Genomic DNA, 24548 nt, shown 5'->3' on the forward strand with positions numbered 1-24548 from the left:
CTTTTACATCAGTTAATGACGCCACCGTGTGGTAGAAATTAGCCAGTGACTCACATTCACAAAGGGGAGTGTACAGTATTGGAAGAAATCTTTATTAAAGAGGTGTAAAAGGATCATGATAATAGCTGGTACAGAATCTGCAGTCTGAAATGAAAACTGCAAAATATGCATTTAAAAAAAAAAGTGTAATCTACCATCCTTCATGTGGAATACAGGTTGCGGCGGAGGACACACTCGAAGATCACAGTTGAATTAGAAAATCATAAAGTGGTGGAACATCGTGTGTTACACTCCAGACGTCTTAGTGTCCTCAGCTTGTTGTCTAACAGGTAGCAGCGGTTTCAGTCACCAGGGAGCAAACTGACACGTTCATAACCAGATCAGTCGCCGACATTCTCCAACGTTTTGCTTACATTAAATCCCTTTAACACTGTCACATGATTAACACTCAAAACATTTAGGCTAAAGGACTTGCATTTTATGACAGGCGTAACAGCTGGTGTAGTTTCTTTTTTTTTTATTCATCTTTAGTGCCAAAAAAAAGGGTAATTGATAATTCTACAACTACAATTTTGATGATTAAATAATCATTTGTGATTTATCAAAACAGAATTAAATATCTTAGAGTCAGCGCCTTATTTTCAGCTGATACCTAAACTAAAGATCAGTCAATCAACAGAAAATTAATCGCAGACTAGTTTGATAAGTGATGAATTGTTTTCAGTCATTTTTCAATAAAAAAAAAACGCTGAGTGTCGCTGGTTCCAGCTTCTTAAACGTGAATCTTTCTTTAGTCCTCTATGATAGTCAACTGAGTATCTTTGAGTTGTGGACTGTTGGGACAAAACAAGACATTTGTGTTTTTTTTCTACCATCTTCTGACATTTTATAGTCCCAGCGGCTAATTGATTAATCAAGAAATCAAGACATCAACTGATAATAAGAATAATTGTTCGGTTCAGTCCTAACTTAAACATATTATTGAAGATGCACCATTATGGCACAATGTGCACGTCAAATTTGTTTTCGTCACCAGTCCAAGAAACAAAAAGGGAACTTGTCAAGAAGTCTTTACTCCTACTTTCACTTAAAAAAAAAAACACTGCGAATATAAAAACAAAACACTATTATTCCAAAAGTAAAAACAGGAGCACTATTAATCATCCAAATGAGAAGATGATTTTTGGCTGAAATCTGCCTGTCTGACATCTGACTTGTAAAAACGTGTTTTCTGCCTCCACAGACAACACAAGTCGAGTTCATGTGGAAACACAAGAGAATATCAGTAGAAACTAATACTGGTACCGTCCCCTCTTTCCTCCGTATCCACCATATCCTCCGTGTCCTCCGTGTCCACTGTGTCCTCCTTGGTTCCATCCACCTCCTCTCCAACCACCACCTCCTCCTCCTCCTCCTCTTCCACCACCTCGTCCACCACCACGTCCTCCCCAGCCACCCCCTCCTCCTCCATCTTGTCTTTTCTGCCAGGGTGGCATCTCGGGAGGCGGGGCTTCTATCTCTGAGGGACGTCCTCCTCGGTCTGGCACTCTCCCCATGAGGATCTGTGGATAATAGAGGAGAGAAATGCTTGTTTCAGAAGAAAACATCAAACTGAGGGCGTTTGTACGGAACGGGGAAACGATCTCCTGTACCTTGTTGACAGCACAAGTCGTCTTCTCTCTGCTGGAGCCGCTGCTGGTCTTCACCACGTTGCAGAGGTCTTCTCTGGCAGCCAGCAGCTCAGCCGCGTCCACCATCGACTGTGGCCTCAGAGAGTGTCTCCTGGGCTGGTAGGCCCTTGCCATGCTGTCCACCTTTACCTAAAAAAAAACAACAAAAAAAACAGTCACACATATGATTAAAACAACTTCTACAGAGAAAAATGGAAAAGGACAAAAGATCTAAAATGTTGCCGTTTTGTGACGTGTATCACTCAAAAAATCTGTTTTTTTTCATATTGTATAAGCAGCATTTTCCATACATGTTCTTTGACTTTGCAATGATTTAACACCTCCATATTAACTTACACCCGCCTCAGTTTAGATCCCCCCTATTAGAGGAAATGGGACAATGCATGATTAACAGATGAACGTACCTTGGCTCTGTCTGACCACCCGAAGGACTGAACCGTGACGTCTAGCCGCTTGATGAGCATCCTGCGCCGACACTCGTACTCCGACGACAGAGCTGCGTTTATGTTGTGCAGCTTCTCCTGTGGAGACAAATAAAAAAGGGAAATCAATTCCAACTATACTACTCACAATACAAAAACACACACAAAGGTATAAGAATTCATACAGCGTTGTTCATTTTACATGTTCATCTACTTACCCACTGGTCACTGCTGAGAGATTTCTTCAGCACGGGGTTTCCAATCGAACCGTCTGGGAGATCTTCAAGTACTTTTTTAACCTGTGATGACACACAGGGTTTAATGTATCAGCACAATATAAAAGACGGGGAAAATATGCAGACACATTTGCCGTTAATATAAAACAGTGGTGCTTCTGTTTTCCCTTAAGAGTCAATAGTAAATACACATCAGCTTATCAGTTCTGTTCATCTACTCTTGTATTTTATGTATTCACATAAATACATTTAATATAAAAAGGTAAAATCACAGTTAACAGCACAAAACAACAAAAAACTGTCCAAAATAAACATAGTATTGGGCATGAAAAACAGGTGTATGTATGTGTGACTACAGTTAGGTGGTGTATTGGCCATTTATGGCAAATTTTTAAAATCGACATATTTATTATGTTTTATACACAGTATAGTTTTCAAAGTGATTAAACAATAAGGCTGTTAGTGGAGCTACATGTTTTTACTAGAGCTGTGATGATTAGTCAATTAATTGATAAAAAATTGATTAATCAACAACCATTTTAATAATTGATAAGTCATTTTTTTAAGCAAAAATTGCTTTTTTTAAGCAAAAGATTGCTGTTTGCATCTCCTTCAAAGTGAGGATTTGAAGCTTCTCTTTGTCAAACATGACAGTAAACTGAATATCTCTGAGTTTTTGGACAGTTGATAAGACTAAAAACAATGTCACCATGAGCTTAAAGAAATCAAACAGGCATTATTCCACTATTTTATAGACAAAATGATTAATCGAGAATTGTTTGCTGCAGCCTTAGTTTTTTCAGTCCAACATCACCTGACAGGCCAAATCAAATGTTATCACTGGTGGTGAGTGACCCTGATATTAAATGTACTTTATTTGGCATTTAACAACCCCACCTTGTCTTGTATTTGGGAGAAGACGCCTGCTGTATCCTGTCCTTGGGGCTCTGGGAGGTTCAGTGTTTGACAGATTTTCAGGAGCTCCTGATACTCCAGCCTCTCGTCTTGCTGTTTATCTGAGATGTGTCTGCTCCTCACAATCTGAGCCGCCTGAAGCTCCGAGCTTAGAAACACTAAGACAAAAAAAGACACTTATTATTACAAAGTTACAGAGTTTTTATCACAATAACTAGAATAAGCATGAGGTGATTACATACAGACAATCTTTAGATGATCTTTTTGATTTCGTGCGCTGCCCTTGAGAATTCCTGAAAGTACTTCTTCATGAGGACAGTGCAACTCTTTCAGCAAACCGCTCACCTCCACCTGCAGGCTGTCCAAGTCGTCTAGAGGAGCAGAGAAAGATTAAACAGGCAGGTTTAATGAAAAAGACGTGTGAGCTGCAGCATCGTTTCTCTCACCATTCATGGAGGGGGTGTGGGGTGGATGTGGCTCACCTGGACCAGAAGTGATGCTCTCCTCCAGCTCACACTGCAGCTTTAATCTGGATGCCAACCACCTGCACAGGTCCACATACTCCTGAGAGGACAGGCCTCCCTGTGCAGCTCCAAGGAGCGCCTTCTCCTCCATCAGGGGGCCGGCATAGCTAAGGAGCGGCAACGTCGAAGAGAAAAAGAGTCAAACCAGCACGACAAACATGTTAGATAAACGTAGTATGAAGTCCAGCCACTTTAAATCCACCACTATCTATTTCAACACAGAGACTGATAACATAACGGTGGATGTGACGCTAAATGCAAAGCTAACATGCTAGCAGAGCGTTAGCTTACCCGAGCTGCTCTAAAGAGTCTAAAATGTCAAACTCCATTGCTGACAACAGTGTTTATCTACTTAAAACATGACGACGTTTCAGCTACAAGAGTTTCTACTTGTAAATCTTTTGAATCCATTCATTTCAGCATCATTATCATCATGCTTGTTTGCTGTTCCGGTTGCGTACGTGAGCCGGGGGGAAACATATGACCCTTGATCTGTAGTTCCGCGGCAGTCGTTCCGTTACAGTGCGAATTGAAATAGAAACACCGCAGTAGAAAATGCACGTATAAGCCTAAATTTGACTCAGATATTAGCAATGAAGTGTAGTGAATTTCTAACAAATAGGCTATGTATGTATGTATGTATGTGTGTGTGTGTGTGTGTGTGTGTATATATATATATATATATATATATATATATATATATATGTGTGTGTGTGTGTGTGTGTGTGTATGTGTGTGTGTATATATATACATACATACACTTTTTTTTTTGTTAAAAAGTTGACATTTTGGTGCATTTTGACATTTAGTTTTCTTCAATTTATTTATTGCCCTATTTCTCGATGTATGTAAAATATTAATCTGAAAAGTAACTGTAACTGTAACTGTTGTAAGGACAATGTAGTGGAGTAAAAATACATGATACAGTTATAATAAATTATATTGTAGTGCCTCAAAATTACCTTGAAGTACTTTAGTAAATCTACTTTATTACCCAGTTGGAAATGTTTTTATAGGTTTTATTTAGAGCTTCACAAACATCTATCATTTACAAAAATGGGATAATGGTCAGTGTTTTCATAGGAGGCAAATGGAAATTAATTAAGATTCTCTCTTGTAACTCAGGGGAAAATAAGTTTTTCCTTAAATGTAATTGTCAGTATAATACTGTATCTTGTCACCTCTGAAGCCTTTGGAATAGGGCCATATTTAACAATTTTATTCATTATTGTCTGTCTTTATTTTGCTCAATTAGTTGTAAAATTATGGTATGTCTTTAACTAAAATGCAGAAATATGTTTCACCGGAGATTTCAGTCTTGAGAGTTTAACTTGTAACTAAATATTTACAAATGAGGATGTAGGTGACTTATATTTTCTCCCAGTCACAGTAGACTGCAGCACACTTCACAACACTTACATCTGGCTTCCAGCTGCTGTTTCCAATCTCGACTGAACAGATGTGCGATGGATTAACAGAAACACCATGAAGTATACACAACAAAAGATTAAAACTCACCATTTTATTATGATAATGTTATTTGATATGTCAAATTACAAGTGTATGATGTAACATAAAAACAGTTACAAACATATGTATGCATATTTACATTATATATTTATGAAAAGTAACAAGCTACATCTGTATAAAGAAAATACAACTATGACATGAGTTATTGGGACTATAAATTTTACATCATATACTTGGTATTCTCGAACCATGATAAGAAATACCTAGACGTGTAGAAACCAATAGAACCAGAACGAGAGATGTTAAATTGTAAGATGGAAACTAGGATGGACGTGAGGCACTTTTTTGAGGTTGTCAGGATGTGAAAGCCGATGGCACTAAGAAACTCAAAAGCAAAACAAAACAAAAAAAAAAAAAGAAAAAAGAAAGATGCACAGGAAAGAAATATGCACAAAGAAGAGAGAGTGAAAGTAAGAGAAAAAAAAGAAAGAAAAAACAGGCAGTGTTTACAGAATAGTTAAGAGTAGTACCATTTATACTGCAAGTTTCAAAACACAAATGTCTTCCACTATTTAGAACTAATCACATAAATGTTACGTCAAGCGCTGTAAGATGAAAAAAAGCTTACATATAGTATCATCAGTGCACCAAAGCATTGGAGAATTGAAACATAACCACTCAACTGCTGTGAAAAGTAACCTTTTTAAAACAATACACTGAAGAGAAAGAGTTTATATAGCTTTTTTTCTTTTTTAATCTACACAATGTCAAGAATGTACACTTGTATGCATTCCCAAAGATATGCACAATTTTTCCAAGATTGAAAGAGGATAAAAGACTAGCAGCAAAGTGGTTAAAACTGAAGTCTTATATAATGCAGGTCAAAAAAATATATATATTAAAGCGGACAGACACATGTTGCATATATAATACAGTACATGACAGGAAGTTGCACTGTGCTGGTTAATGCAGAATGAGAAGTGTTATTTCAGCATTCTCTACACTTTGTATAAATGCACGTCCTACATTTTGCTTCTCAGCCAGCAAGTTTTAATCAGGTTCATCAAACCTTGGTTCAGCTTGCAATAATGCAGGGCAATCCAATTACAATGGGAGAATATGACAACCAACCAAACATTTGGTTAAACACCAACCCCACACACACAAGCACGCTGGAAACTAACAGGCATACAGTACAAACACACATTCGCGGGCACATATATAGTAACACTCATGCACCCACACACCCACACGCACACGCACAAGTTTCCACTTCATCACACAGAGCAATCAAACATTTAAAAACTCACCGTCGTGGTTATATGCTGTTGGAGAATTAGGGTTTAACAGTCGTTCATAGCTAATTTTCTCTGTCAACACAATAAAATTAGTGATTGTATCTAGCAGCTTTATATGTATGTATGTATGTATATATATATTTATATATCAAACTTTTGAAACAAGTGGACTGCCACTACTGTACCGTGTTAGCACTATCCTTCCATCTACCGTACAAAACTAGAGAGAAACTCTATTAGAAGCTCAATAGTCATTTCCATCACAAACGCCCTCTACTTTTCAATGTGAAATAATACTAAAAGGTGACCTATGTACATAATGCTGTCAATTGAAGCTACAGTATATGCTGACAGCAACGATAAATACAGCTCTATCTTTAAAATTTCAAAGACAAATAAAGCTGGGATTATTATCAGTACTTAAATATAGTGTTAAGTATTTACAGGTGTTTGGAGTTTGGTACCAGGGGTTGGTCGTCTACCTATATAACGTTAAAGTGTCCTGTCCCGTCACTGACTCAGTCTGCAGAGAGGTCGATGTGTTTTCCCATGTTAGAAAGTTTGCATAGAAAGTAAAGGGAGCGTTGGTGTCGCTGGCCAGTCAGGGTGGAGTTAGGAAAAGAAACGTCTGTCCTGTGATCCAGTCGGATCAACACTGAGGTGCCACTACACCGTTTTAACCAGGAGTGACAGGAGGTGAGAAGATATGCATATCTGTTAGTTACAGCAAATGGATGTTGTACCAAATCTGCTGTTATAAATTGAGGTGTATTACATTTAGCGCTAATTTAGAACAAGCCAATACCTTAGTTAGGAAACATTTCGGTTATTGCAGCCAGACTTCCAAACTGAGCCGTTATTCCTGTTGGGAGTTTGTTCTAATCTAAGTGTTGTCGTCCAGAATAGTCTGAGTCGACAACAGTTTTGTGAGCAAGGTGTTAAATTGGACATTTTCTGCTCTTTCGGGTGGGATATGGGTTTCAAACACAGTTCAACTCTGGCTTACAGTCTGTCTAGTCCCTGTTTCCCAAGGATCTTAAAAAAAATAAAAGTCATTTTTGTAGGAATACTCCTATTTGCTTCCTTGCTGAGAGTTAGATGATGCCGATCTGAAGTTTGTACGGTAAATACAAAGCTGGATCCAACAGCTAGCAGTTAGCTTAGCATAAAGACTGGAATCAGAGGAAGACAGCTAGTCTAAATCAGCCTACCAGCACCTGTACAGTTCACTAACACTGTATCTCGTTTGTTAAATTCAAACAAAAACCAAAGTGTAAAAATGAGAATTTGTGCCTTTACAGCGTTGGGGATGTGTGGGACTATTTCTTGGCCAGGCACAGTAACTTCCAGGAATCTTTGCTGGTTTCCTGGCAACCTCATGAGCCCTCCAATAAACAGTCCTGTAAAACAGGAAATTGTCATTTTTACACATCCTACTGTACTTTTTATACAGATTAAACAAACAAGATATAAAGAGTTAATTAGTGAGCTTTTAAGGTGCTGGTGGGCAGATTTTGTTACCTTTGTACACAGCCAGGCTAGCTGTTGCCCCCTGTTTCTAGTCTTTATACTAAGCTAAACTAACTGCTGGATCCAGCCACATAATGAGAGGACAGACATGGGAGTGGTATTGATTTTCTCATCTAACTCGCAGAAAGAAAGTTAGTAAGCGCATTTCCCAAAATGACGAACTATTCCTTTAACAGTTTGACCCTTTCTTTGTTCAGAGACAAAGATGGGAAACAGGATACTGGTCAGCACTGTCAGGACATCAAAGCCTTACTAACATAGTCAGTGGTGATGTTACACATCAAATCACCAATGCATATGAAGACCTATGCACGCAAACACACACATACACACACACACACAAACACACAACATCTGTATGTTTTTTTTTAATAGCTAAGATACTCAGCATTCCTGAAACGCATTCATTCAGGACCTGTTAAATGGAGACACATGGAAGGAGTGGACTAACTTTTTAAGAACAACGTAATACTACACTTAGACAGGATATGAGGGTGAAATTAAGAAAACAAAAAGAAAAAAAACTGATTGTGGGACAAACATGGAAATTTGGAGAGGGTGCTGCAACCAAAGCTTGGAGAGCAGTGCTTTAAAGACGCCAAATTAGATGTTAAATTAGTGAAATTTATGTACAGACTAATTCCAAAATCAGAGGGATTCTCAATCAAAGAATAGCCTAATTTAAGTGCCTCATTATTTAACCAAGGAGCATTGTAACCCCTTACTCACCAAAACAAAACTTGCTGGTTGAGCAACATTTCAGCCTTTGTTTCAAAAATAATTATAAAAAATGAGCAGGAAAATAACAATGAAGAAACAAAAACACCAATTTCACTACAGCAGTAAATAACTGGACTCAAACTGAAATTCACTGAAGTGAATGAAATTGTCATGTGTATCGGTTTCAATTTAAAATGGTTCAAGAGGTTCTGATGCTTTTTTTTATTTTTTTGTGACGTGGAAAAAATATTTTTTCGGGGAAGTCAGCATGGTAAAGTCATTACCATTTTTTCCCTTCTAATCATGGAATCAATCCCTTTATTTTGGAATGCAATCAAATGGTCTAAATCACCTTGAGAAGGCAAGGTAATCATTTTAACATCTTCTAAATGAATGTCAAAAGCTATGCCGAGCTGTACCTTCAAAAAAACAAGCTGTTACTTTTTGAGTTTCTTAACATTCGATTGAAAGGAAAACAAGGAATAAAATTGGCCAAACATCCACCACAGCGACATCTCTCAAATGTTAAAATTATGCTAAATATGGTGGGTTAATGTACCACATCCATTTGAGAGGGTTACCTTTACTCTGGGGGGAAAATATCATTTCTAGTGCACTTTTTTCTGTCTAGTAATTACATTGTCAGCAAATGTTGAAGCCATGAAGGAAAGGCCACTGTTACCCAACTGCAAATTCACAAAAAAGCAAGAACATATCCCTTTTAGCATACTCAAACAGCAAGTATTTTTTCTGAACGCAGAATAGTTTTGTTTTCTTTTTTTGTCATTAACTTGTCGCTCTCTGTACAAAAGACAAATTTTCCTTCATAAAGTTACACATTACTTGTAGTAGAGTTCTGACATTTGTGGCCTGGCTTTGTCAATGCATGAGTGTGAATGTGAGAGAGGTGTGTGTTTGTGTATGTGTTGTGTGTGTGTACGTGTACAGGTGTGTTTAGTAACATCTCCAAGTCTATTAATCTTAACGCCTCCTCCTCTTCTACTCCTCCGATTAAGCTCCTGAACTTAGCTTGATGCCCAGAGCTCCCACAAAGCATATGGTTTGTCCTCCACTGCTGCTTGTCGGCGACAAACACAAACTGAAATCTCCAAAAGCCCTCAGAGCTGGGGATCAACAACATCACCCCGTCTGAGAGGGGAATGAAAAAAGGATGCCGGCTTTTTAATTTTCCGCTTTTATCCACTTCCTGTGTTAGCTAGCTTTGAGGGTGTCCCAGTGTCCGGCGTCAGGTCACCCTGCGGCCTTGTGCTTGCCCCCACAGCAGCGGCAAGCCTCACCACAGTGGTGGCAGGCGCGCAGAGGCAGGTAGCAGCACATGCAGGGCGCGATGAAGGAGAGCGCCACCAGGGCCAGCCAGCGTAGGCAGAACTGCTCGTCAGATGTGTCACATGAGCAGGGGTCCGAGAAGTCGCCCTCGGAGTCGGACATGCAGTGGTACAGCATGCTCTCGGCACACAGCATGCAGCTGACTTTGTAGATGCACTGCTTGATCGGGTCGGGGGCGTCTTGGCACTGCCCCCGCCAGTTGTCTTCGTGGTTGAACATCTCTCGACAGTAGATGCAGCGCGAACGCTCTCCGTCCTCTCGTCGCCGTCGGCCCTTCTTGGACTTGAGCAGGGGGGAGGGCTGAGTCTTGATGGCTGTGTCCTTGCCCAGACCCAGCCCCATACCTGTTCCAATGCCCATACCAGAACCAGAGTGGGAGTCCCCACCAGGGCCGTCGGGGAAGAGGTACTCGCACTTCTTACTGTCCAGTTTGTGGAAGGCGGTGGGGAAGTCCAGATCCTCGCGGTCAGCCTCCTGTTTCCACATGACAGGGTGGCGGTAGTCCTCATAGCCGCGGATGAGCACGTCCTTGCGTGGGTTGATGCGAACGATCTCCTCCTCGTCCATGTGAAAGCTGACATGACGAGTCGATTTAGAGACCTTCGAGAAGAGGGAAGTTGAGAGTCAGCGCTCAACAACAATGCGACATTAAAAGACATTATTTTGAATTATTTTTATGGAACATATAATTCAGATTTTGGGAAATGTAATGCAATTGGTTGTGTTGAGCAGAGGCGGACCTGTGGAGGCAGGTAGCGGCGGATGCTAGAGGGGAACTCGTCGAAGGGCTGGGTGCGGACGTAGCAGCCCCTGAATGGCTCGGTGGAGACAACGTTGTTCAAGGGAGAGAAGGGCTCTTTCATTGGGGTACAGATAGAGGGAGGCTCATCACACACCTGGAGAAATACAGAGAAGAAATAGGTAAGTTTGGAGATAGTTCACAGAAAAAAGTAAATTTCATAACTTTCTCTTCTTCCAAGTGAAGGACAGAATTTCTCAGATGGACACACGTAAAAGAAAAAGAAAAGCCAGCAAAGTCATAAACATAGAACACTTTGTGCTCTGGTAAACATCAGTCATTCTAACACCCTATGTTACCATTTCACTACCAGATCAATTCAGCGACCGTTTTTGACTACAGGGTGTGTAGGCTCTGTGTGTGTGTGTGTGTGTGTGTGTGTGTGTGTGTGTGTGTGTGTGTTCTCCACTCTTCACCACCAGGGGGCATCCTGCGCCTACACTTGGCCATATGAGTGTGCTGTGTGGTGATGACTCAAGGCCCTTCTGTTAAGAACTCAGAGTTCCCATCAGCCTTGCATGTGTTCCCACAAACATTTTAACTGATGCAAAAACCTACAGACATGGGCCTAAAAAAGAGGCGCTTGAAACATTCGAATAAAAAAAACTAAATTTAAAAAGGAGAGAAATGTCGGAAACCGTGCGAGGTGAACGCCGAACAATGTCATAATTACAAGAGGGAAAGCTAACTGTTGACATCAATAATGTCTATAAATAACATCTTGTGAATGCCACAGACGGCATCAAATACAGTTTTATAAATACAGCAAAAGTATATTTCTGTACGTCCACAGGAATAAATACTTATGGCTCCAGTAGAAATAATACAATACTTCATTACTCATAGCAACAAAAACCAAAAGTGATGGCTATTTCATGATTCATGTGTGCAGAGGTGATGGAGGAGGATAGTCAGTTATTACATCAAGAGCCTTGTGATGATATTTTGGGTCCAGCATTAAGTCAGCGCGACCATCTGAACAACTTCCAGCGTGTTCATGCACCAAACATCATCTCTTCTATGAAAATTATATAAAAATATGAATCAGGGTCGATTAAATTCAAAATTTCAATTCATACAAGTGCATTCTTTGTAAATACTGTCATTTTATTTCTGAAAAATGATCCAAATAAACTTTAAAATAAAGGTCTTCGGTGTTATTCCTCTCTTCGAGTCCCACAGAAATACACAAACATGGACACACGCCGTTCAATCCCGATCCAACCGTATTCAAGCCTTGTTCACACTGGCTAGCTGTCCCTCTTTCCCACACACACCCCGACCTCATCAAGGCAGGGTTAGTCCTCCTCTCCTCCTCCCACCCTCTCTCTCTTTCTCTCTCTCTCTCTCTCTCTCTCTCCCTCTCTCTGCTCTGCGTGTGGAGGAGGCTGCTGGCTCTGGTTAGTCAGTGCCGTGTGTAAAGTAGCCCACGCCAGTGCTTTAACGCACAGCGGAAATCTGGTTTGCTCCCAGCTGCTGCTACAGTAATTACTGTCCTGTGGTTGCTAAGAGATGCTTCCTTTGACTTCTTTTTTTCCCTCTCTTTCTCTTCTTTTTTCTTTCTCTCTCTCCTCCTCCACTTTGCCCCCCTCCCTCCTCTCTAGACTGCTAACACATGGTGTGTGTGTGTATGTGTGTGTGTGTGTGTGCGACTTTGCTCCTTCTTTGCCTCCAAACATACCAAGTGGTGTAACACACATCCACAGCGTCTGCAGGGGAATGTGAGGAATAGGAGACAGTGGAGGGAGAGAAGAGAAAGAACAGAACAGGAAAAAATGAGCTTGTGTTGTATTTGTGTGTGTGTGTGTGTGTGTGTGTGTGTGTGTGTGTGTGTGTGTGTGAGAGAGAGGAGAGAGAAAAGAGAAAGAGAGCGAGAGGCCAAAGAGTCTGCCGAGGGAATGTCATAAACCAGCTCCAGCTGGAGAAATGCAGCACAGAACTTAAAAAGCCAGATGACAGCTGTGTGTGTATGTGAGAGAAAGAGAAAGGAGCGAGGGGTGGAGAGGTGGGGGGGCGAAATGGGAAACAGACTTGGGCTTCCTTTTAAAGCGCTTGCCTAAGCCCCTCCATTCAAAGGCATGCGTGGGGGCTAGGGCTGGGTATCGTTTTCATGTTATCGATTCCAATACTGCTCATCGATTCCAGTTCTTATCAATGCCCAGTTTCAATGCCAATATGGTAAATAGAAGAGGTCAAATGTTGAGATAGCAAAAATATCTTTTATCGTTTCATTAAAATAAGTGAATTCAAAGTATTTTTAACTGAACATTTACAAAGTAAATTGTACAATAAAAACATACCATCCAGTCAATACATACATTTTCTTGTGGATGCTGTGGTATTCCGTGAAAAACGACTGAAAAAGGTAGCAGTGAGGTTCCTACTGTAGGACGGATTCCGGTGCTCGACAACCTCAAATTTTGTTGTTTTATTCAATGTGAAATTGAAATAAACTAATCATGTCTGTCAGTCCCCAAAGCCCTAAGGAATACATTGTGCAAGTTTTTCCTTGCTAGTGTATCCTTGCAATGAAACACGAAAAACGCAAGTCTGTCAGAGCAATAGGGGCAAAAATGCTAGAACTAACACCTTGCTGCAACCAAATAAACAAAGTCAATACATCAAAACAGAAGGTATGTTATGGCTAGTGAGGTGCTAGTGCTGGTTGATGACACGCTCAGGCTAGGAGACCACAAGACATCAAACGCCAAACATTCTTTTAGATCAACGCCGTGCTGCCTTAAATGTTTGGTCCCACATGCATCGCACTTTGCCTTGTTGCTTGCTTTAATAAAGTGAAGCCACACTTTAGAGCGTTTATCGTGGTCCATTTTTCACTACTATTGTGATGTTGGCCATGCTCATATCAACAAATCAACATGCTGTTGCGTTGATGCATGACATAGACAGATCCTGGCAGATAGCTGCGTCCTTGCAGATATATAGCCTGTAACGCAATAACTCTGTATTAAAGATAGAAAAGAATAGAGAAGAAAAGGCTGTGAGCAAGTTTGGATGTTCGATCAGAAACAGTAAACGGTTGTCTGTCATATCGGTTTCTCACACTCTAGAAATAGGTCTTATCATAATAAGTTAACTAAAAATCAAAGTACTACAGTCAAGTTCTAGGCTAGTCCCCACCTATCCCTTAAAAGAAGAGTTTGACATTTTGAGAAACATGCTTTCTTGCCAAGTTGAGAGGATCGATACCACTCTCATACATGTCTGTACGCTGAATATGAAGCTACAGTTAGGAGAGCTTAACTTAGCATAAAGACTGGAAACAGCTAGCCTGGTTCAGTCCAAACGTAATAAAATCTGCCTACCAGTACCTCTGAAGCCCACTAATTACATTATATCTCATTTGTTTAATCCATATAGGTCAATGTGAAGTCAATGTAGCCAGTCAAGAAATAGTCTGATGCATAAACACCCTTAAAAATCACTAATTGTTGTATTTTTACACTTTTGGTTTTTGAACGGATTAAAATAAAGACATAATTTGTTAACTGGTGAGTTTTGGACAAACCCTTTAGACAGACCCAGGCTAGCCCTTTCCGGTCTTTGTGCTAAGCTAAGCAACTGCTGGCTGTAGCTTCTTCATATTCAGATTAAGATTTCTTTATTGTCATTTCCCGGCACTCACATAAATTAAAAAGAAATTTGACCTCTGCATTTGACTCATCCTATATACATCCTATTGTATAAAAGTGGTCAGGGGCACTGACAGGAGGATTAAATCTATGTCTATGTCAGGAAAACCACACAAACACGAGGGGAAGTCCACACAGAAAGGACCTGGGACAGGCTGTGGTTTGAACCCAGGACACTCTTGCTGTGGGGCAAGTATGTAAGTGTGCAAGTGTGTCAGACAGTACTAACCGCTGAACCATTTCGTTGACAGACACGAGTGGTATCAATCTTATCTCATCTAACACAAAGCAACAAAGAAGAATAACAACAAGTGTATTTCCCAAAATGTGGAACTATTCCTTTAAACCACTCTTCTACCTGGCTCCATGGTGTTTTATGGAGCCCTATCAAGCCGCACCAAACCAGCCTGAAAGTTTTTGGTCTACCAGTCAGGCTGTAAAAATCAACTGGCCAACAAAACCTCTGTGTACTAAACTGATAAGAGAAAACTTCCTGCCAGTGCTAAATTAGATGCGGATGTTTTCCTGTGGCATTCGAAAAAAATGCATTTTACTTTGTACTAGCGGAAGGACTGCGGTGGTACAACATAATTCCTGGCACTGGGTCATCACAGCTGAGTAGAGTGTTGTGCAACCACTTTTTTTTTTTTCTTCTTTTTTTTTTTTTAATGGGTAAAGTATGTTGCATGTGCATACAGTGTGTGTGTGTGTTGTGTGTGTGTCTCTCTGAGTTAGAGGAAGAATGTGATCTGCTTGTGAAGGCCATACAAGTGGGTGCTGAGCCTCAGTGGGCAGGATGTGGGTGGAGAGGACAGTCTTGAACGCATTTACATTGACACACACACACACCACACGCACTACTCACACATACATCATTCAAATGCTTGAAATAACACAAGGCTATCATGAATTCCAGTCATTTCAAATACTTAAAGACATTTTCTAGAGATGTCTGAATCTAATCACTAAACAAGGCTAGGTGGTAACCCCTCATTCTGATGAGACTCTGGTGAGTTTTCCAGACAAGGTCACAGCTACTCAGGGCAGATCTACTACTTTTTTAAATTTATTTTTATTTTAACTTTATTATAAGTTAGGTAATCTCATTGAGATTGATATTTTTTTCAAGAGTGACTTCTAGAAGTGCACAGCAATAACACAAACTAAAGACCCGAACACAGGAATTTATGTATTCCTTCATGAGCCTGTGTATGACGTGAGAGCTGATATTCTATAAAAGTATCAGTACAAACAGTGGTGTGACTTTATGATGGAGAATAAAGCAACACAGCTAATGTCACACCTTGTGGTGTGGTGGTATTTTGCTAGTTCTCTGGCTGCAGCACTTACCACTGGTTCACTTCTCTTTCTCTGTAGCCCAGGTCTCCGACCGCAACATTCGGGTGCCAAATCACCATGGTGACACCCTCGGTGGCTCACTCACTGAACCTTGTGAACACCCCCTTCTAGCCCCCCTCCCCCCCGCTGCCTAGCAACAGTGGTGCCATTGGATTTCCTGTATGTTCAGGCTGATTCCTTAAAGAGGAACTTCGCCACAGGAACAGGAACGCAGCTCCCTCCTTCACTGCTCATTCAGGGCGTCAGATAATAGGGAGGGGTGGGTGTGGGAGTGAGGGGGGTCAAATGTGATGACAAGCCTCTGGTAAGTGCTATGAACACCACATCCTTAAACTAGAATTTAATAGGCGGTATGGTATGATGTCAAAAATAAGAAACACCATGAAATGCAATACAACAGTCCAGCTACTATTAATTATATATTTGAGGCAACTATCTTAGTTGTTTCCGTGTTCACTCAGTTCTGTTGTAGATTTTGAGGCTGTACCTTTGTCTACACCACAAACTACAATTACTAGAGTTTCATAAACACATCTTTGACACTGTGCTAACAGCATTTCATTAAGTTTCACAAATGTAGCACTCATTGCAGGACTGCTGTATTGGACTGCCTTACAATGTGCAGAGCTTTCTATATCTCTGGGCTTTCTATATCGACTCAAGTATGCATTTAGAAGAACTGCACTTCCTCCCATAAACTTTTCACCTACATTGCAATCAGAAGCAGAACAGGTGACTGACGTTGCTGTAACAGGCCTGATATCTAAAACAAATGAACATGGGTGTGTAAGCTTGAACTATATACCTGCTGTCTGTCTCCGCTAAAGAGAGAACAGCATTCTTAACCACACATGTTGATAGTCAATAGAGTGCCACATGCCAAAGAACAGGGCAAATACATACCATTCTTAACATGCAGTGTTCACCCTATCAACAAAAAGGAGGCCCGACACATGAAGAATCACAGGCAGGTTGGATAACATTGAAATCACAGAGAATTTTCACCAAGCTGCCTTTGAACAACCAGCACCTGAGGCAATAGTTATTATATCGGCATCAAATGTAACAAGAGTGACAGCTACCATGGTGGAATGATAGAGACGGCTAAGCCTGCTCTAGCACATTTGCTGGCCAACACCCAGCTTCACCTCAGGGTCTGGCTGGCACTGGTTAAACACCTGTAAATCTCTAAGAACAACTGTTAGAAAACAAAGGCAGGTGTCAGCGCCTGGCTGGGACACATCAGGGCTCAAAACATATGGCTCGGGTTCTAGCTACGACCTGCCTCCTCTACAGCAGTGAGGGAGAGTGGAATGATAAATATGACTTTATAAAATCCAACATTACACTTACACAAGTGCACTTTACACAGATATGTGGTGAACAATTCTTAAACCTGAAATACTTTTGGCCTAACGCACTCAAACGGGGAAAACTGAACTGCTCAAAGTACGCAAGAAAAACAACAATAATACACATTTTCTTCTAAAACAGCCAGAACGTCTCAGCTCTGATCTCACTCACCGGTAGTCCATCCTCGGGAGTATCCCCTTCCCCAAACGACCGACAACCTGGAAGAGAGGAAGAACACAGAAGAGAGGAAGATTAGAGTACTGACATGGTCATTTTATCCACTTAATAGTAGACAGCATACCTACAGTCAGTAAGCCACAACAGGCTTAGATAAATAAAATAACAGCACGTGATCTATGTAACATCTCAAAGAAAACCTCACACAAACACCAATGATATTACTGACATGTAGAATCAGCTTTTTGTACACTACACAATCTCATGGTCCACTAGTGAAATCCTTTCCCAGACGCAAACTAATCCACTTCCATCCACTTCCTTGCACAAATGCATGAAACCAAAAATATATTTCCACTTAAAACCCTAAGTACAATTCTTATATTTAATTCATCAAAAACTACTTCACTGTCAATGGGTGACATCTTCCCTTCTTAGCAAGTTAAAGCCACCACATTTACACATTTACAACACTGATTCTTGTCAAGGCCAAAATAGGCCAAGACTTCTGCTTTCCTCTGACTGTAGCCTAATGGGGGGGGGGAAGAAATGAAAGCTGCTTTGTGTCAGTGGGGCACACAGAAGTTAATGAAATATGCATGCGTAGAATAATGTAACCCCCGACCTCGGCTAAAACACCATGCGCCATTTCCGCATCCAAAACACCTCGTCTGCAGATGCTGGAGTCAGAGCTTATGTTTCAGGTATCAGGCTGACCGTGTTACAGCTTTTCATTACCTCAGAGAATAACAGCTTCTGTGGATGGTGTCAGGCAAACCCAACAGACACTGACGTCACTAAAAAGTAGTGCCAAACAGCATATGAAGTAACGTCAGAATAGTAACTATTCTGGTATGCAGTACCTTCCTAGCTTAATCGGTTTCCAATCCTACATTATTGGTCTTATAATTTACCAAGCTGATTTTCTCTCCTTTGATTGGAGATGTAATGAAGTCCAACAACAAAGTGACAAGAAATGCAAATATTTAAAACGAAATTTGAACAAGCTACATGTACACTCAGTAGTTTCTGCATGTCTGGCTCCAGAAGAGTCATTTAGTATAATTATAACTTTACCGGTACAGGAATTCAAACTAATATTGTAGTTTCACCCTTCTTTAATTAAAACACAACACTACTGTATGTCTGCTGAAAGCAAACCTAGCACGAGAAGCAACAGCAGCCAACATATTCCAGATAAAAGAATACACTGTTAAAGAAACTTAAAACATGAGAAAATGGTTGCAGCTACAGTTGTGGCAAAACAGCGATTAAACCACTTCCATTGGGATGAAGGGGAAACTGTTTGTACCTGGGGCATCAGGAGGAGGTTCTTTTTAAAACTTAGGTTCACTTAATTAAAGGCCTCATTTGAAGCGCTGAGGCAACAGCCAGCCTGTCTGCATTCAGTGAAGCGAGCACAGCAATACATGGCAGTGATGTCTCCGCCACAGAGAGGACAGAGAAGATTTCACTGGGCTTGTGTTAGACACCGTCTGTCCATCGGTGTGTCTGTGTCTCTGAATCACATGGAGGAAGGTGTATGTGTGTATGCATTTCTTCACTACTGAGAGAAAGAGGCTTCCTGCAGCACGACTCTGGCAGTGCTGGGCCGCGAAGCTGCCTGAGCCATGTGCCCAGTGTTGCCATGGCAACAGAGGACTGCAAGACTGATACACACACGTGCGCACACATACACACAGGCAAAACATATTCTCTCTCTCTCTCTCTCTCCCTTTCTCTCTCTCACTGCCTCTTTTTCTCCCCACACACATTCAACGCAGCAGTCCAGCAGCAGAACGATGCAACAGGAATACAGAAGAACCTGCCTGCCTGCCTGCCTGCCTGCCTGCCTGCCCGCCTGCCTGCCTGCCCGTCCGCCTGCACTGAGGAGAGGCATTACACAACACTGGCAGAATACAGAAGATGCCAGGAGAGAAAGGAGAACAGAGGGAGGAGAGGACAGCAGGGGAAGGAGAGAGAGAGAGAGAGAGAGAGAGAGAGAGAGAGAGAGAGAGAGAAGTGCAAGCACTGGGGAGTTGAAACTCACCATCACCTGCTGTAGCTGACATTCACAGGAAAGAGTTGAAGCATTTACTAGCAGACACAATACTGTACGGCCTCTGCGTCAGCTACGGGGAAATGTGTTTAATCACCCTGTCCCGCTATCAGAGATGTTTCCACATCTTGCTGTGTGAAAGGGGGGTTGCAACTATTATTTTCATTATTGATTATTCTGACAATTATTTTCTCAATTAATCTATAAAATGTGTCCCAGAGCCAAAGGTGTTGTCTTCCTATTGCCCCAAATCCAAAAATACTCTATATACTATCACAGAGGGCTATGAAAACCAGCAAATATCCACATTTAAGAAGCTGGAAGCAGCTTTTTTTTGGCAAAAAAAGATCAATTGATTACCACAATAGTTGCCGTTTAATTTTCAACCAACTGATCTATTAATCAGCTGATCATTTCAGCTCTAATGCGAACCGTTTTGATGTCATTACAGCCATAGGCCAACACGCTCACACCAACCAAGCAGCCCTGATGGATGACCTCCAATAGCTGATTAATATAGTTTTACGTTTAAAGCAATCCATGATTCTTTTCTCTCCTCCTTCATTTGAAATTGAGAGTCGAAGCTATTTGCAAAGCCAGCTCGACAGTTGTTGCCCGTGATTACCTTTCACCTAGAATTTGTGTGGACTGGTGCCCAGGAAGTTCAAATCCAAGATAAACTGTTGTGGGCAAGAAGCTACTGATGCCCAGCGGTGATAAGCCTTTACGATATGTTCTGCTGTACCTCCTCTACGCTCCCCAGGGTTCCCGGGTCTAGAGAGTAAAGAAGATTATAGCTCCCCAGCCAGCCAGCCAGCCTCTTGTGTAATATGGGGCTGGGTGGCAGATTGCTGAGCTGGCGATTCTCCTGCTAATTGGATGACTTTGCAACCTCTGGCACTGAACTAAAAAATAATGCTTATCAGGACCCAAAGCTGCTAACTCAATTCAGAGACTCAACTCCACTCGAGTGTAATATCTAGTTTAGCATTTAAAAAAAAAAATTAAAAGAATGAATGAATACCACGCTGTACACTGATCAAACCAAACATTGGCTTTTTTTTTTTTTTTTAAGACTAGCCTAGCCAGTCCTCAAACTTACTTAATAAGTCTGAGCAACATAAAAGCCTGACCCAGTCAAGCTTCCTCTGACTAAAACTCTGCCCTCATCTCAGGTTGCCACCCATTCTTTGAGTCTTTCTCACCAACCCTCCCTCCCCTCTCTCGCTCTGTCATATATCACCCACTGTCTGGGCACAGCTTTGCCTTGCCAGTCTCTACAGGAAGTAGAGAGTTTATCTGGGCAGCTGGCACTGATAAGATAACACAGGAAGGGTCATGCTTGGGTGAGTGAGCAGGTAGCACGGTGGGGGGGGGTGGGGGGGGGTTGAGGGGAGTCATCAACGCTAATCAACACTATGCATCTCTCCTAGAACAGATGCTAGGTCAGCCATTACAAGCCAATGACAAACAGGCAGGAATACAGGCTGCAGACACCCGCCAGCAGAATGCATGCCGCATTCATACACATACACCCATATTATTTTACACGTATTGGATGGCTGCCAACATGCATAGTATAGTGCAACCTCTCAGAGGGAATTCCAAACAAACCTGGTGTTATGATGATAGGCTGAGAGGAGTGAAAAAAACATGGCAGCGAGAATTCTGTGGGCTACTCTGATTTTTTGATATGGAAACAATAGCCGATGCTGGTTGCTTGATTCCCAAGTTAAGGGACGTTCCGCTGAGTTGATCCTGACTTTGTTATCTGGTTTTACCTGCTCTAAACTAAAAAAACACACACACACACACACACACACAAGCAGACATATTCGCACACATATGCCCACCTTGGTTGATGTCCTCGATGGCCCGGCGTATACCCCGGTCGAAGGCACGGGCATCAGCGGGACTCTGGAAGGTCAGTCCGAACTTCTTGTCGTTGATCCTCCAGTGGTGGAAGATTGGGTTGACCTTGTTGTATACTAGGTCTTTCTGCAGGACACACTCCAGCACCACCTGACAAAAAAAACACACACACAGAGTCGAGAGTGAAACAACAAGGTGTGGTGACAATTAAACGTGGGGTCACACAACTCGGTTCTCTATAGACCCAGGCAGTGCTAGAAAGTTTAAATTCCATTTGGGAGACTGTCAAGCTATAAGTTGGTAGTATGCAGACTGGAAACTGCATCATTTTAAAGGTCTGTGGGAAGGACTCTTTGGGGGAACACAGATGTAAATCCTTCATCTTATTCCTCACCCTAAGCTGTTTAAATGTGTCACATTCAATCATTCCACCACGACGTGATTTGGGGGGGGGGGGGCTGCAACTGAAACTACACATAACTCCAGAGTTTCTAAAATAGAAATCAAAAGAAAAAAAAAATCATCCTAAGCCCAATAATTTCACATACTTTTTTGGATAATTTGTAAAACACATTCTAAATGGTGGGGTTTTCATTACAGATGATGATAAAGTTGGAAAGCAGTGGTGGTGGCAGAAAAAGAGGGGGGTTGGGGGGGGGCTGAGTATGTTTTGGAGCCAGGCAGCCAAAGTGTGTGGCAGAGAGAGACTGTGTTTCCAAAGCCTATTATTAATCAGGACTACTGGGCCACCTCCCGGCCTTCCTCTAGGCAGATTAAATGAAATGAGAGACGGCCATTACAGTCTGAGTTTTTTCTTTACAAAAACGTGTATGAGAGTGGCTTAATGGGGTGTGAATGTGTGAGCATGCGCGCGGTGATCTACGTGAGAGAACACATGACTGCGGGAGCTGGTGTGATGAAAAGCTCAATGACCCAAGTGCCACACCGTGCATCTTTGTGGCATGAATGCCTTGTCAGAGAATAATGGTCGCAAACCAATGCTCGATAACTGAAAGCAGATGGCACTGTTCCCCCTGGATCTGGACAACAGTCAAACATGCACACTTAAAGAGGTTGATACGTGGCAGTTGTACTAGAGGTTGATGATATGTGATGTGTGTGTCAGAGAGGGAGCGCGATCACTCAAGTACACAGGTCCACGTTTCAGTGTCTGGGTGAGAAATGCTGGTTATGCTGGTTGAAAGCGTACCGTGACATAATTTTTCTGCATGTGAAAGACGTCCTTCGATATCTGCCCTCATGTCACTGTTGCCTCCCCGAGAAAAGCTGGGGGCAAGGGTTAAGCCTGCGTGTTTACCCAGAGCCAGTGGATGAGGTAGAGGGAAGAAGAGAGGGATGGATGTGAGCAGGATGGGGTGGCAAGGAAGGGGTGGGGGGGGTGGAGGGGGGGTCTGCTTTGCCTCTGGGGCTGATTGTGGAGGCGAGACTGAATGGAGCCGGAGCAGGTAAGGTGAGCGTGCAGCAAGGCTGACAGAAGAGGAAGTATCACGGTTGCATGGAAGGACGACACTTAACACCACATTCCATACAGCGCTCGGAGAAAAGAGGAGGAGGAGCCACCCGGACAGAAACGGATCGGAGGTTTGGAGATGTTAAGAGGAGGAGAGGGGACAGAGACAGACGCAGGTGAGACGTGCCGGGAGTAGTGAAGAGATAGCGTGAGAGCGGAAATGGGGGGTGGGGGTAGAGAGATTACACTTACATGCACACGAGAAACCAGGTGGGAACAATCGGTTATAATCTATGAACAGTGCCTTGCTAACAATGTAAAGTGTATAATTACAACCTGATAATCTCATTTTAACAAAAACACTAAATAAAGTATTAATTGCTTTGGAATGAAAGGATATATAATAATCTTGATTGTCTTGGGATAAAATAATATTTGTTTTGAGCATATAAAAGTTATTGCTGTGTATTAGCATTGGTTGATATTGATATTTTTTACCCAATAACCCCAAGGCTTACAGCTAATAAAACACATTTTGCTAACAAATGACAATGTTAACAGTGGAAACAAACGAGTGGGCTCTTGCCCCGAGGCAAAGCTATTTCCAGTAAGCCTGGACTACACCACATTCACAGCTGTATCAATCAGAGGGACACCAAGACTATGAAAGACAGGAAGCGAGGTGGAGTGGCAGAGAGCTTAGCCAGAGATTTGTCATAATCCGAGAGCCAGTATGGTAAATAATCATCGACCAATTAGATCTGTAGTTTTTAAGAGAGTTGGAGAATCAGAGTGAGGGAGAGAGAGACAGAGAGAGAGAGAGAGAAAGGAAGGAGGGGGCAAGAAGGAGAGTGATTGGTAGCTATATGGAGAGCCAGCTGAGTCATCACCAGTACACTCTGTGCCGCATCACTGCGCTTATAGACAGATCCCCTCCACCTCTCTTCTTCCGTCTCCGTCTATCTGGCTCCACCTCTGTTTCCTGCTCTTTGACTACACACGTCTCTTTCCCTGATTCCTCATCTCTTATGCACCCAAATCACATCATATCTGCCAGCTGAAACTCTGCCTTTTTTTTTTTTTTTAAATATAAAACTCCATCTCTTATCTGTTTTCCTCTATCCAGGTTCCTATCATGGTTAGGACATGCTTTTCTATTCTGAATTAAAAACACTGCGCTCCCTCAGGATCACGAAAAACATCTGAAATATGGAACTGCATTTTTCTTTTCTGTTTTAGGCACAACAAGTTCAAACCAAACAGCCTTTTCAACATCATTCATACAACATAATTATGGTCTTTCTTTTACCTCTGTAATCAAAACACTGACGTAACTGTTTTAAACAATTCTGTGGTAACAAGAACAGATATTGCCCTGCATCTCTTTCTGGCATGGCTAGCATATTCCAATGTGGTTTTGTCTGTTGCTGTTGTTGTCTTGGACTCATCACTCTGTCTCTCTTCTTCTGATGCCCTCAGACTGTCGGTAGCGCTGTGGTTGACGCCAACACCCTGGCACTGGGTGGCATCCCGACAGACCTACATATGGCTGGGTGTTTGTTGTGGTGGCTGGGGGTAGACTCTGGTGGTGATAGGGGTGTTTTACCACATCCCAGAGCAGTCGTCGGGGTATCTGAGCCATGTCTATACCC

General features: G+C 41.9%; 2 protein-coding genes across 4 annotated transcripts in view; both read right to left on the reverse strand.

Annotated features, from left to right (window-relative positions):
* Positions 1 to 71: 71 nt before the first annotated feature.
* fam98b (family with sequence similarity 98 member B) lies at positions 72 to 4270 on the reverse strand. The gene is made up of 8 exons (XM_044376017.1): positions 4080 to 4270; positions 3747 to 3895; positions 3507 to 3635; positions 3247 to 3422; positions 2332 to 2412; positions 2096 to 2212; positions 1653 to 1820; positions 72 to 1562 (listed from the first exon to the last, which is right to left on the reverse strand). The coding sequence occupies exons 1-8, from the start codon at positions 4115 to 4117 to the stop codon at positions 1293 to 1295; spliced, it is 1128 nt and encodes a 375-aa protein (XP_044231952.1). The 5' UTR covers positions 4118 to 4270; the 3' UTR covers positions 72 to 1292.
* A 4169-nt stretch (positions 4271 to 8439) lies between these two features.
* spred1 (sprouty related EVH1 domain containing 1) overlaps positions 8440 to 24548 on the reverse strand; it is a 40779-nt gene continuing 24670 nt past the window's right edge. For all 3 annotated transcript variants that reach the window (XM_044375043.1, XM_044375044.1, XM_044375042.1), the window contains 4 exons: positions 21407 to 21575; positions 17489 to 17535; positions 10894 to 11049; positions 8440 to 10753 (listed from right to left, as the gene is read on the reverse strand). In XM_044375043.1, the coding sequence (XP_044230978.1) occupies positions 10058 to 10753; positions 10894 to 11049; positions 17489 to 17535; positions 21407 to 21575 (1068 nt within the window). In that variant the 3' untranslated portion in view covers positions 8440 to 10057. The remainder of the gene's footprint in view (positions 10754 to 10893; positions 11050 to 17488; positions 17536 to 21406; positions 21576 to 24548) is intronic.

The sequence above is a fragment of the Thunnus albacares genome, chromosome 15 (assembly GCF_914725855.1).
Source record: "Thunnus albacares chromosome 15, fThuAlb1.1, whole genome shotgun sequence".
NCBI lineage: Eukaryota > Metazoa > Chordata > Actinopteri > Scombriformes > Scombridae > Thunnus > Thunnus albacares.